The 13249-nt window shown below is 38.5% G+C and overlaps 1 protein-coding gene across 1 annotated transcript in view; it reads left to right on the top strand.

The window, feature by feature from the left end:
* LOC107686018 (macrophage mannose receptor 1-like) overlaps window positions 1-13249 on the top strand; it is a 55420-nt gene that overhangs the window by 25740 nt on the left and 16431 nt on the right. The window contains exons 3-7 of the mRNA XM_016482807.1: window positions 1066-1221; window positions 1391-1504; window positions 1615-1755; window positions 2150-2332; window positions 2506-2663. Coding sequence (XP_016338293.1) covers window positions 1066-1221; window positions 1391-1504; window positions 1615-1755; window positions 2150-2332; window positions 2506-2663 — 752 coding nt within the window. The remainder of the gene's footprint in view (window positions 1-1065; window positions 1222-1390; window positions 1505-1614; window positions 1756-2149; window positions 2333-2505; window positions 2664-13249) is intronic.

Raw genomic sequence — 13249 nt, 5'->3', positions numbered from 1 at the left:
CTCTCCTCGACGGCGCTCCATGGGAGATTCCCGTCAGGAGAGATCTCCTCTCACAGGTGGAGGGCACGCCCCCACCCGGCGCTGTGGATGCTGTGGGTGTAATCTCCCCTCTCCTTTGGGGGTCAAGGCTCACTCCTCCAGAAGTTGGCCTTCGGAACGACAGGTCCCGCCTATTTAGCCACTCCTGGCTCCCTTTTCTCTCGCCTTTGTTGTGCTCTTCCACACTAGGCAGGGATTTGCAAGTCTGGCGGCATGGGCATTCTACCGAGGTTGTTGAGACCATCCTCCATCCAGAGCTCCCTCTATGAGGAAACTGTACTTCTTGGTGCGGAGACCGCCAGCTCGACCTAGCTAACTGCCCGTTTGGTACAGTTCTGGAGTTCCTGCAGGCCTGTTTATCCGCAGGGTTGACCCACTCCACCCTAGAGGGCTTCGTGGCGGCCATTGGGGCCTACCACACCCCTCTCGGTGGCCATTCAGTGGGAAGACACCCTCTTCTCACACGTTTACTCCGCGGTGCGCTGAGGCCGAGGCCTCCGGCCAGAGAAGCTTATGCTTAGTGGTGGATCAGGATGCTATTCCATAGCCTTAGCGCCCATCCATTGGACTGATTACACATGTGATTCAGAGCGTGGTCATGCTGGAGGCGTTCCCGTAGCGTTTCGACGCAGCATCTCATTCCCTTCGGGGAACCATGGTTACATAAAATATAATTTATTTCTGTGATGAAAAGCTGAATTTCAGAAATAAATTATTTATACACACACACACACACACACACACAAATATATATATATATATATTTCCATTTAATCTCTTTAAATGTAACTTTAATATTAAAGTTACAATCAAATCAGCAGATGGTGAATAATGTAAACATTTGGTGATTACTTTCTGGTAATAATTAAACATTTAATAAATAATAATTTAAAAAGTCTAAATTATTTGGGTTTCCATAGTGTTTGATAACATTGTTAAATAATGATACTGTGCAAAGTGTTCATTCTTAGGGATTAATTTAGGAACTAACTTCTACCACTCTATATAACCCACTGTGTGCAATAGTCGGCTCAGGTTGGGACAGTGATCCAGTGGCTGGTGTATTATATCAAAGGAACATGCAGTCAGCACTGACTTGGCATCAGGCACGAACAAGCTGCCAGCAACAAGATGCTGATCTTCTCAGCATTTCAGAGCTGCATGAGCAGACTTATATGTCAGGTAGACTCAAGTACTTACCTTCACAAATAAAAAATATGTTGCTTGCTCTGATGTTTTCACAGTCACAGATTCCACAATCATTTTTGAAAAGAGTATGTATTTTTACCAATAATATGATTGATTGATAAATAAAGTAGCATTTCAGTACATCAGACACTTTATACTTCAGGCTTGACAAATGTCTTTGGCTCCACACTATGGATTGGGCTTAACAGTCTTGACTTTGAAAGTGGCTGGCAGTGGAGTAATGGAAACCCATTCAGATATCTAAACTGGGCTCCTGGTAAATAAAATCCATGTGCATACAACTGTACACAACTTTATACATGCACCCATATAAAGGAAGTCCAGGTTTAGTTGTGGAATTGATTGAATGCATGCTCTAACCTTCAGGTCACCCTTCCCTGGAACCAGGCCTGAACTGTGCAGTATTAAATGCTGGTAAAGCATCAAAGTGGGAGAGTATATCCTGCAGTAAGAAATTAGGTTACATCTGTCGCAAAGGCAATTCTACAGATAACACATCTCCACCAGGTAGGCTGCCCACATACTACAATGGTCCTAGTATGACATTTTTGTGTTATCTTTAAAAAAAAAAAAAAGGAAACAAATTAATGAATGTAGGAAGTCAGTTCCCCTCACATTTTTCATACAGGTGTCCTAGGAATAGTTCATTGATTACCACATAAACCATAGACATGTTCCATCTATGTTTGACAACCAGAAAGTGTTTTTGCACTTTTGCTTGAAATGTGTGCTTCTGTTTTCTTTACAACAAATGGCTTTTAATAAATGATAATATTATGTGTGGCTCAAGCAACCAAATATGTTTTGGAGACACTATGCATCACCACACACTATACTAAAGGTATACATTGATACATCATGTGCAGGTTTTTACAAGGATGTGTTTCTTTTTCTCTTGCAGGTAAAGATCAGCCTAACTTCTGTCCTGGTGCATGGGTTCCATATGCTGGTCATTGCTATTATCTGCAGCGGACCAAGATGATGTGGAGTGATGCGTTAGCAGCATGTCACAGGGAAGGAGCAGACTTGGCCAGTATACACAACATAGAGGAGCACAGTTTCATTATATCACAGAGTGGGTACTGTAAGTATGTGCAATCTCAGTGTCCATTATACACAAACACATGTTGGGTTTCCATGTTTCCATATTCTATCCATTAACCCTAACCCTACCTCTAAACATAATCCTCACAGGAAAAACAAAACAAACAAACAAACAAACCATTAGTACCACCAATCTGAGTGTTTGTTCTGCAGTGCCTACTGATGAACTCTGGATTGGACTTAATGATCAGAGGATTCAGAACCTGTTTGAGTGGTCAGACAGAACACATGTCACCTTCACCAAGTGGCTTGCTGGAGAACCTTCACACATCATAAATCGCATGGAGGATTGTGTTCTCATCAAAGGAAAGGTGGGTTCCTCCCGTGGGCTCAGGAGATGGTGGTGGTTGTGCTAGTTGCAACACAGAGACATGGAATGAAGGAGAAATCTAATAAGTAGCAGGAAGTTCTAAATGATATGTGACAGCAGTTATTTGACGTATGATATGAAAATGTTTTCGATGTTGGAATTTTAGGCATAGGTAGCTGAGTGGCTGAGCTCAATGCGCTGCAAATGGAAAAAAAAACATGCAAATAGAAAAAAAACAAATAAATTAATAATTAATAAATTAAATAAATAAAGAAAACGTCATCAATTTGACAACACACTTGCAACAAATACTCACAATGTGACAAAACACAGAAACGCACTGCAAATACTCACAACACGAACAAATACGGCAACGCACTGCAAAAAACAGAAACATGCTGCAAATACTAACAACACAAACAAATACAGAAACACGCTGCAAATACTCATATAACACAAACAAATATGGAAATGCGCTGCAAAAACAGAAACACACTACAAATACAACACAACCAAATACAGAAACGTGCGCCTCGAATTAATTGTCGTGTTCACATGATCACTAAACGTCATGAAATCTCTGTGCTTGTATGATACATTTATTTATTTTTTTTAATTATTTGTTTTATATTTTAGAACACTGAATAGGGCAAATAGTAGAAACACAAATATTTTTCAATACTCTGTTCTCTTTTTTTTTCCATACTTTTCCAGACCTGCAAATTACTTAAGTGAAACACTTTTTCAAAACTGTGCAGGAACAGGTGAGCCAAAGGAAAGCATGTTGTTTTACATAAACCTGAAATACAGAATTACTGTATTTCAAAATATCTGTCTTGGCGTGTATTCAAGCAAACATAGTCGGTTATGGCTTAATTGAACATTTGGGGAACAGTTGGGGAAAAGCATCTGATGTGTAATATAGATCCGTGCATTATGCTACCGTCTGTGTCATTAATATTAATCAAACAATAGAAAATGAAGGGAATCACTGTCACGGTCTCTCGGGTAGGAAGGAACGAAGGAGACGCTGGAGAATACGTAAACTACAATTTAATACAAAATAAACAAAATGAATACAAAACACGGGAACTTCAGGGATGACATTTAGCAGACAGAATGACGTTCAACAGCAGACAGAAAACACTGGGAAACACAGGGTTTAAATGCTCAGAAACTAATGGGACACACCTGGGAACAATAGGAACTAAACGGGGAACACCTGGACTCAAGTAACAACAAATGAGGACAGGACACAGGAAGAACCAAATGAGGGCAAACAGGAACATACACGTGACAGATCGCCCCCCTCCTGGATGGCGCGTCCAGCGCCGTAACAGTAGCATCGAGGAGGAGGTGCGGGCGCCCTGGAGGCTGGTGCAGGACTGGAACAGGGAGGAGACAAGGGAAGCCTCCAGGGCGGGTCAGGAGGCCATGGCGGAGCAGGCAGTTCAGGTTGCCATGGTGGATCAGGGAGCTCAGGAGGCCATGGCGGATCAGGGGACTCAGGAGGTCATGGCGGATCCTCCGTGGCCTTAGCTGGCTCGGCCACGGGTATATGGCCCCCCCAAAAAATTTTCTTGGGGAAAACTAGGAATTCTGGAGGGCGCTCTGGCGGAGATTCAGAGACTGGAGCCCTCCGCGGGCTAAGCACGGGGACAGGAGCCCTCCGCGGGCTACACTCGGGAACAGGCACAGCAAGGCACTTTCGAGGAGCGGGTACTGGAGCAAACTTAGGGGCTGGAGCCGACACTGGAGCGAGTTCTGGGGCAGGAGCCGACACTGGAACGAGCTCTGGGGCTGGAGCCAACACTGGAGCGAGCTCTGGGCGGGAGTGAACCACGACCGACGGGCTTGACTGTGGAGTGGACAGCGGGCTTGGCACAGAAACGGCCGGCGGGCTTGCCACAGGAGCTTCGGAACTAGACTTCGGAACGGCTGGCGGGCTGGAGAAAGCCGCGGCCGGTGGGCTTGACTGAGGAACGGCCGGCGGAGGAGTCCCGAATCGGGATCGGAGGCTCTCCAGACACCGGATGACTGCCTCCTTCCAGTCGAGGTTGGTGGTGTAAGTAATGGGCGATAGCACGTAATCCCAATCCGGAACAGCGTCACGAGGGTTTCCCCCTCGAGGGAGCTGGCAAGGGCGAGCGGCACGAACGCCCTAGCGTAGCTGACAGGGTGGGGGCTTGCCTGAGCCACGGCGATGAACATCGCTCGTTCCTCCATAATCTCGGGGGGAAAACAAAAACACTTTGAAAAACCGGAAAATAAACACGGGGAGAAGAAGCGGCGCTCAATTTCATTTTGGGTCTGCTGTTCTGTCACGGTCTCTCGGGGAGGAAGGAACGAAGGAGACGCTGGAGAATACGTAAACTAGAATTTAATACAAAATAAACAAAGGAATTCAAAACATGGGAACTTAAGGGATGACATTTAGCAGACAGAATGACGTTCAACAGCAGACAGAAAACACTGGGAAACACAAGTTTAAATGCTCGGAAACTAATGGGACACACCTGGGAACAATACGAACTAAACAAGGAACACCTGACTCAAATAACAACAAATGAGGACAGGACACAGGAAGAACCAAATGAGGGCAAACAGGAACATACACGTAACAATCACTCACTACTCTTGAGTGAATAATTTTAGTAGCTCTAACAATAATCAGTTTATTTGTATTAAATACATACAATAAAGACTATACAGTGATTATTTTCACATTTGATTATTTGATTATTCGTTTTTCTTTAGTTTTTTGTGTATTGCTGGATTTATTCCAAATGTTGCACAATAGCCCAAAGATACGAATTAGATAATTTACTTAAATTTTATATTTGAATTTATATATTAATGACATTTCCTACTTTTATTTCATTGTATTAATAACCTTATACAAATCATTTCAGTGAATTGATGTGTTGTTACACTCAAGCTCTTTTGGTTCCCCCCCATTCGTTTCAATGTTTTTGTGCTTTTTGTATATGCACATCCATAATACGGGGAAGTCGTGGCCTAATGGTTAGAGAGTCGGACTCGTAACCCAAAGGTTGCGAGTTTGAGTCTCAGGTCTGGCAGGAATTGTAGGTGGGGGGAGTGAATGTACACTCCCTGGGCGCCGCAGCAGAAATGGCTGCCCACTGCTCCGGGTGTGTGTTCACTGCTGTGGATGGATGGGTTAAATGCAGAGCACTAATTCCTAGTATGGGTAAACATACTTGGCCACATGTCACGTCACGTCACTTTTTAAATATACCTATTTTACAAAACTTTAAGAATTTTCCCATAAATGTGTTATAACTCTGAAAATGGGAGAATCTTAGCTTTAATGTGGTATATGGCACATAGTCAGGATAATTATGGTTCAAATGTGTTGTAGTTTTAAATATAAGCTTTTTTTTACATTTGAATTTCTCAAAAACACGATTTTCTGAGTCCGAAATTATGCAAATCTTTGACATGGCCTCACTCAGTCAATATTAAAGATATCTTTGTACTATTTTCACAGAATGTTCTTTACGTTATGTTGGATGATTTCATGTAGAAAACACTAGTCCTAGGGTTTTTGCAAAAATTCTCTGGAAAAAAAAAATCCTTCAAAACAGTCTCTTCAGTATAAAGGATAGATGAAATAATGTTAAGTTAAATTAAAAAGTTTGGGTGAGTAGGGGCAAAACTCATAAGATCTAGGACTTTCAGTGCCCTGTAGTAAGCAGTATCAAGTCTTTTGTAGCAGAAATAAACTGCGTCAGAAAAAGCTAGGTCCATGCAAAATATAAAGTGTAACTGCAACACTCATTTCAAATGTAGTGGAGTAAAGAGTACAGATACTCATTCAAAAATGTAGTTAAGAAGCGTCCTACATGAATTAATACACCTCTTAATACCATCATAATGATGCCACGACTATAGAAACCATACACTCGAAAAATATCTAGGCCTAATTCTTAAGATTTATGTATTTCAATTGCATATAAAATTTAAATCCATTTTGATTACATATTAACTTAAACAAACTATAATAAACTTTATGTGATTCAAATTTGGCAACCTTAAGTAAATTAAACAAGTAATAAGATTTATGTAATAGTACCAATAAATCCAATTTGTTTTAAATGCATAAGAAACATGTATATGTATTATTAGGTAATAAACCCAATGTACTTAAAATGCATTACACTTACATAATTTGTATCAATAAACCCAACGTATTTCATATATTTAATCCTACCCCACCCAATCACACCGTGCTACAACAAAATCTAACTACAACACACACAAAAAAGAACAGCAAAACCACCCTGTTACATTACATCAATTTATTAATGCTTCAAAGCATTTGGCTTTATATGAGCTAGCAAGACATACTACACAGTGTTCATACACTTGTGTGCAACAACAAAAAACAAAAAGTGCCTTCAATTAACCATACTGCAGGAAAAAAAAATAAAAATTGTACTCTGTTAAAAACATTTTTAACAGAGTGCAGAAATAAGATCCATCTCCTCAAGAACTGTGCAAATTTGAGGTAGACAGATACATGAGGTAAATCGATGATAACAGTACTGCTTACGTTTCACTAACATTAAAAAAATAATCTGTGACATGCAATAATTTAGAACAGGGCAATGGTCAGAAAAAATGCCATAAGGCTCAGGGGTTGAGTGGCTCTGCACCACCACACTTTCCATGCATATTTAATTACATGTTAGGAGTACATGAGTATGAAAGGAACATTCTACATCTACATTTACATCTCAAAAATGACATCTCAATTGTCATTACTTAAGAGTTCTTTGATGACAGCTTGGATCCAGGATTTTCTTCAAACGTGCACTTGAGCTTCGTTGCGTAGCTTCAGTTAAGCACATAAATCAGTCCAAAAAGCATCAAACACCCAAGAGTGACACTGCAGAACTTCCACACCAACATCTGGTTGGTCTCAAGGACCAACACGAGCACCCTCTGAACGAAAGATGTACATGCCCACTGTTGTCTGTGCAATTCCAGACTCAGCCTCTGCACTTTTACAGTCCTGGAGGATAAACAAAGATAATTAGTAGTGTTCCAATGCCAGTTACAGTGTCATATTCAGAAATTTTAAGGGCAAATTGTTTACAAACTCTGACATTTTGGATATGTAGACTCATTCAAATGTACACTGCCTGGTCAAAAAAAAAAGTCACTATTTGGGTTTTAATAAGCAAATACTGAAGAGTCTAGAATTAGATGATTTTTGGCCTGGCAGTATAAAATAAGAATTAAATGTATAGCCAGTTATTCTTAACTATACTACCTTAAGCAGAAGAGAATTCTGATGGAGCTGGACACAGTCAAGCTTAAAAAACATGAGGACAGTCAAGTGGTTTGATTTCACTTGCACTGCATAAAAAAAGAAAAAAAAAAAAGCATTAAACATTGAGTACATTTTACAAGAAAACACCAATTCAGTATTTTACTTCAAAATGTCATATTTTTTAAATTTATAAATTGATCTTTCTTTGTAATTATTTGTACTTAAACTTTACTCTGCATTGCCATTTGTAACAGCTGCGAATGTGCTATTATTTCTCAAATGAACTGTAGAGAACAAGCTTATTAAGAAAATTGTTTTAAATTCAGTGTACTTAAATCTTTAAGTTGACTGAACTTGTAAAACAGTTACCAATACTCAAGTTTTCATACTAACTTCTAGTTACCTCTACTAAGAGATCAAATCAAAAATGAGCTAATTTGCTGCATACTACACACACATGGGCAAAGCGAGACTGTGATGCCATGCCAATAAGAAAATTAACATAACTATCAATGTAAATATATCCATAAGACATTTATAATGTAAAAAGAGCAGGTTGACATACACTTACCACATATTCTTTAATGAGTGTCTCCATGTCTTAATTGAGGTAGATACTGGGGCTCCTCGGGATGTAATTGCAGTTGATTTTAGTCTTCATTCTCAAACATGCAAAACAACAAGATCCCAAAAACACGACATTAGTCATTGATTTACTCAGACATAAAGCTAAAGCGGAGTTAAAAATCTTGCTCAACTAATGCTGTAACTATACAATAAACCCTGTCAATTGGTACATTAGTATATTACAGTGATTGTAAAGAAACATTTAAATTGCATGTAAGGCTGTTTTTATATTATAATTTTTTAAATAATACATTTCTAATGATATTATTTTTCTTCTATAGTTTGCTGAAATACAAACATTTAAAGGGGTCCTATTATGCTCTTTTACAAAGTCTTGATTTTGTTTTGGGGGTGTACTAGAACAGGCTCTCATACTACGTTGTTCGACCGACATTGTGATAACACTCATTGCCTTCTCTAGTGCAGCTCAACCAGGTCTCGTCCCATTCGTCGATATTTGTTATGTCACAAATCCTGGAAAATATGCGTTGCAGTCCAAACTAGTCATTCATTGTAGTTTTTGAAAAGTGATTTCTGTTAAATAAAATATCTCCTTTTGAAGTGGACTTTGAGCTTTGTAACTTTGCAGATCTTTTTTATGCTCAAACAGCAACATTAAAGACTAACTAAAGTTGAAAAAGTGAAAAAGCATAATAGGATCCCTTTAAACAGTGGATGTCATTACTTGTTATTTAAGACTAATTTATTAAAAATTACATTACATATCGAAGAACAGGTTAAGTAAAAAATATAATGAATGCCATCTAGTGCATATATTTAGCAAAATTATCCTTTTTTATATTTTGTTTTAAGTTATGTAACAAGTTTAGAGTTTATACTCCCTCAATGGCTTTTCTGTGACATTGTTTACAAGCCGTTTCTTTGACGTCTTGAAACTCTGACTGAGCGATTACATGAGATGTGATTAATTCCAGTAGAATGTTCTGTTTCTTTCAACACCTTCTGATGATCGTTCATGTTTATTTGCTGTGGTAACTAGAAGAGGAAGAGATGATCGATTCATGTGAGTTCTGCTCTGCTGCTTGTACTGAGGCGCTAAAATGATCTTTCACGTTACATTTAACACCAAAACAATATTTACTGTTTAACTTTAGTGATACAATTGACAGAATCTGAAATCTGACACTTTGTTTCATATCACAAGTAACAAAACTTACTGTGATTTATTATGTTTCGTTAAGTTTTGTTCACGCATCAAGTGAAAACAGCATCTATCGATTCTTAGGATTTACAATGAGATCACTGTCACAATAAGAAACGATTAAAATCGAAAAACAGATTTCAACCCAGCCCCTAATTAGTAGGGATGGCTGACGCGAAACTGACGTTTCAACACGGTGTTGAGATCCCGAAGCACAGATGTTTCGAAACTCTGTTCCGAAGTGTGATTCGAAACACCCATGTCACGTGACTAAGGCGAATCAAAGCATCTCACAAGTGTTTCGAGACCCAAATCTTCTTTTGATCGACAGGGTCGGGAACAAACCACACAATCGCACATCTGTCTTAACCTAACTCCCGCAAAGTATAAAAGTGAGTTTTATACAGCAGAACAATTAATATATTTAAATAAAAATCTTTATATGTGAAGAATGCCAGGCGTTATGGCTTGATGTCTTTTATGAATGTAAATTTTTTCATGACCAAAATAACATATTCACAAAGAGTTAATTCAGTTGTCAGAGATATGTTACAACACATTACAAGAACAGAACAATAAAAACACAACTTTCAAATATTTGTTATAATTATATACATGCTTCACCCAGGATTCAAACCTAAAGTGACAGGTTCTGATAACATGCTAGTCATGCACAGTAACCACTTCCCCAACTCACATAGTGGAAAGACGAGCACAACATATACGTTATAATTCGTCATATTATATACGTAATAAGTTGGTACAATTCGCTTAACTGATTTGTTGTCAATGCTGTTTCAGAGCAATACTTGAAAATGACCACCAGGTGTCACCGTAGAGACGGGTGTCGAATTGTTTCGAAGCTTCGGCACATTTGCTTCGACTGTTTCAGTGTTTCATGAAGCCTCACTCTGCCCACCACTACTAATTAGTACCATTAGTTAGCTAGTGAAATAAACGATAGTCCGTGCATTGATATTAGTGTAATACGATAACAACCGCATTAATAATACATGTATATACAATTAAATCTGTCAAATAATATACACTGAGTTCATATAAGATCTATCTTACCTTGCAAATAGATTATGATCCAGGCTGCTCCAATGCAAAATGGTAAGGAGATTCAGAAGAACGCTTCTTCTGGCGCTACTTTTTTTCAAATTTGCACGTGCATTACCAAATCCGCTTTAGACACGTCATCGTGCAGTACCGCAACCTACCGACTGGAGTATGGTAAACTATTCCATTTGTATGTAAACCATCTCATGCAGTTTAACTAATTGGATCTGACTTGTTTCAGAGCCAGCTGTATTTAAACCCTATTCATAATTTTTAACTGATTAAATCTAATAGTTTTGACAGTTAACAGATTTATATTGATTCTATGTAATCAGAGAACATAATTAAAAAAAACAAAAAACGATTATTTAAATAAAATCAAATAGATGCAAATACTTAATAAAAAATTGTGCCAAGAATCATTTTTTTGAGTGTAAATATTACACAGAAATGCAGTATAACAGGGCATTGCATCACAGACAGGTATTTCTTGTAGCGAGAATAAATGCTATTACTAAAGCTGGAAACCCAGTTAACACAATTCAACAAGTTGCTGAAGCTGCGCAACGCACATCATCTCTAGCTGAGGCATTAACCTAACAAAGTGACACAAATATATGTTCTTACAAACATTTATTCACTCAGACGTATTTATACCTTACAGAAAACATTGGAATAGAACAAATAAGGCGAATACATGTGTGTTAAAGTTGACCTAACAGTTTAAAGGGGTCATATGACATTGTTAAAAAGAACATTATGTTGAGCATTTGGTGTAATGCAATGTGTTTATACAAACGAAACACACAGCGTCTCCACAACATGGCGGCGGCAACAACAATACTACAGCGAGAATAAAAGTTACGCCTTCTTTCTTTGCTTAAACATTTGGGCGGTGTTATGCAAATCTTCCCACACAGTGACGTAGACATGTAGGGGTGTGTTTAAACGAGGTGTTTTAGGAGGGCGTGGACAAGTTTTAACTTTTTTAAAGAATATCTCTTTGGGTTTGAGACTTTAGTCTTTGCAACTTTAGGGATCTTATCTATGCACAAACAGCTTGTAACACTCCAAAGAGAAAGGAACATTTAAAATTGCATCATATGACCGCTTTAACAAACTCTTACTGCTTTTCGTCTTTACGAGTCTCCCCGCCAGTCTGCCAGCACGCTGCGGGAGGGAAATACTAGTTAGCACAGCTTTACCGGGAAAGTGATCAAGTAACATAATTCATACAAGACGATGAAGAAAAGTGTATACATGCGTTTTAACGTACCCTTAGAACTCTCATCTTCACGCTGAGTCTCCACGCTGCCCCAGCCAACCAGTTAATACAGCTCGACTCGGGAAACTTGAGATATTCTTACGGAAACTTAAACCTCTATATCTTGCAAATAACATCAGAATACAATGCATAAAGCAATAAAATAGTCAAAAATGAAATTTAACCTACCATACTCTAGTGGTTTTTCATCTTCATGAGTCTTTCACAGAGCCAGTGCAGAGGAGGTGTGTGGTTGTTTATTGCGGTCATTTAGAACTTTAGTATTTAGATTTATAGAAGGCAAATATTTTTCAGAATGCACTGACAATCTACAATAACGCACTGTACACCGCATATACAGTAAGAAACCTGAGAAACAGTAATAATAATGTGAAAACAAAAATTATTTACAGTGATTCTGTTTGCTAGCTTTGACTAGTACGCTCTTTGACCATCCAATCAAAGGACAAGAAAATGCTGATGTTATCGTAGCCTGCTAGATGGCCCTGGTGCTGCCAAATCAAAACTCAATGGTTTCATTGCCATTGATTTTAAGCTACAGATGCCTGCAATGTTGAATCTGAAGGCCTTAAGCAGATTTCTTTGACCCTGGCAACACGATTGCTGAAATATGATTGGATAAAAGCTCTAATATAAACATACAGTACTGGAAGCAGCGCAACCAAGAGAAAAGCTATGAAATGAAGAGAACTTTTTTTTTCTATAGAGAATTATAGACTATTTTAGACTACTTTAATAATACACATTCATGGAAAAATATATTAAAAATAAGTCAGTGATTCTGATAGTGTTTAGGCCAGCAGAGAAGGCTTTGCTGGCCCTGACGGCCCACCACTGCTAATATCTTTGATACTCAGTAAAACTACAAGTATCCAAAAAGATACGCAAGTTACAAGTAGTGTTGTTTTTGGCGGCCTGTTTTAATTTTAGTTTTAGTCTAGTCTTTGTGTGAAGCTGTCATTTTAGTTTTTATTAGTTTTAGTCACGTTCATACTCTTTTTAGTCTAGTCAAGTTTTAGTCAACTAAAAGTCTGAGCATTTTAGTCTTATTTTAGTCAGAATTATCCATGACTATTTTCGTCTAGTTTTAGTCGACGAAAACTGATGACATTTTAGTCTAGTTTTAGTCGACGAAAACTGATGACATTTAGT

This window comes from Sinocyclocheilus anshuiensis, unplaced genomic scaffold, assembly GCF_001515605.1.
Source record: "Sinocyclocheilus anshuiensis isolate Anshui unplaced genomic scaffold, SAMN03320099.WGS_v1.1 scaffold1315, whole genome shotgun sequence".
NCBI lineage: Eukaryota > Metazoa > Chordata > Actinopteri > Cypriniformes > Cyprinidae > Sinocyclocheilus > Sinocyclocheilus anshuiensis.
The sequence above is the reverse complement of the archived record's forward strand: the minus strand, read 5'-3'. Positions and strand labels throughout refer to the sequence as shown.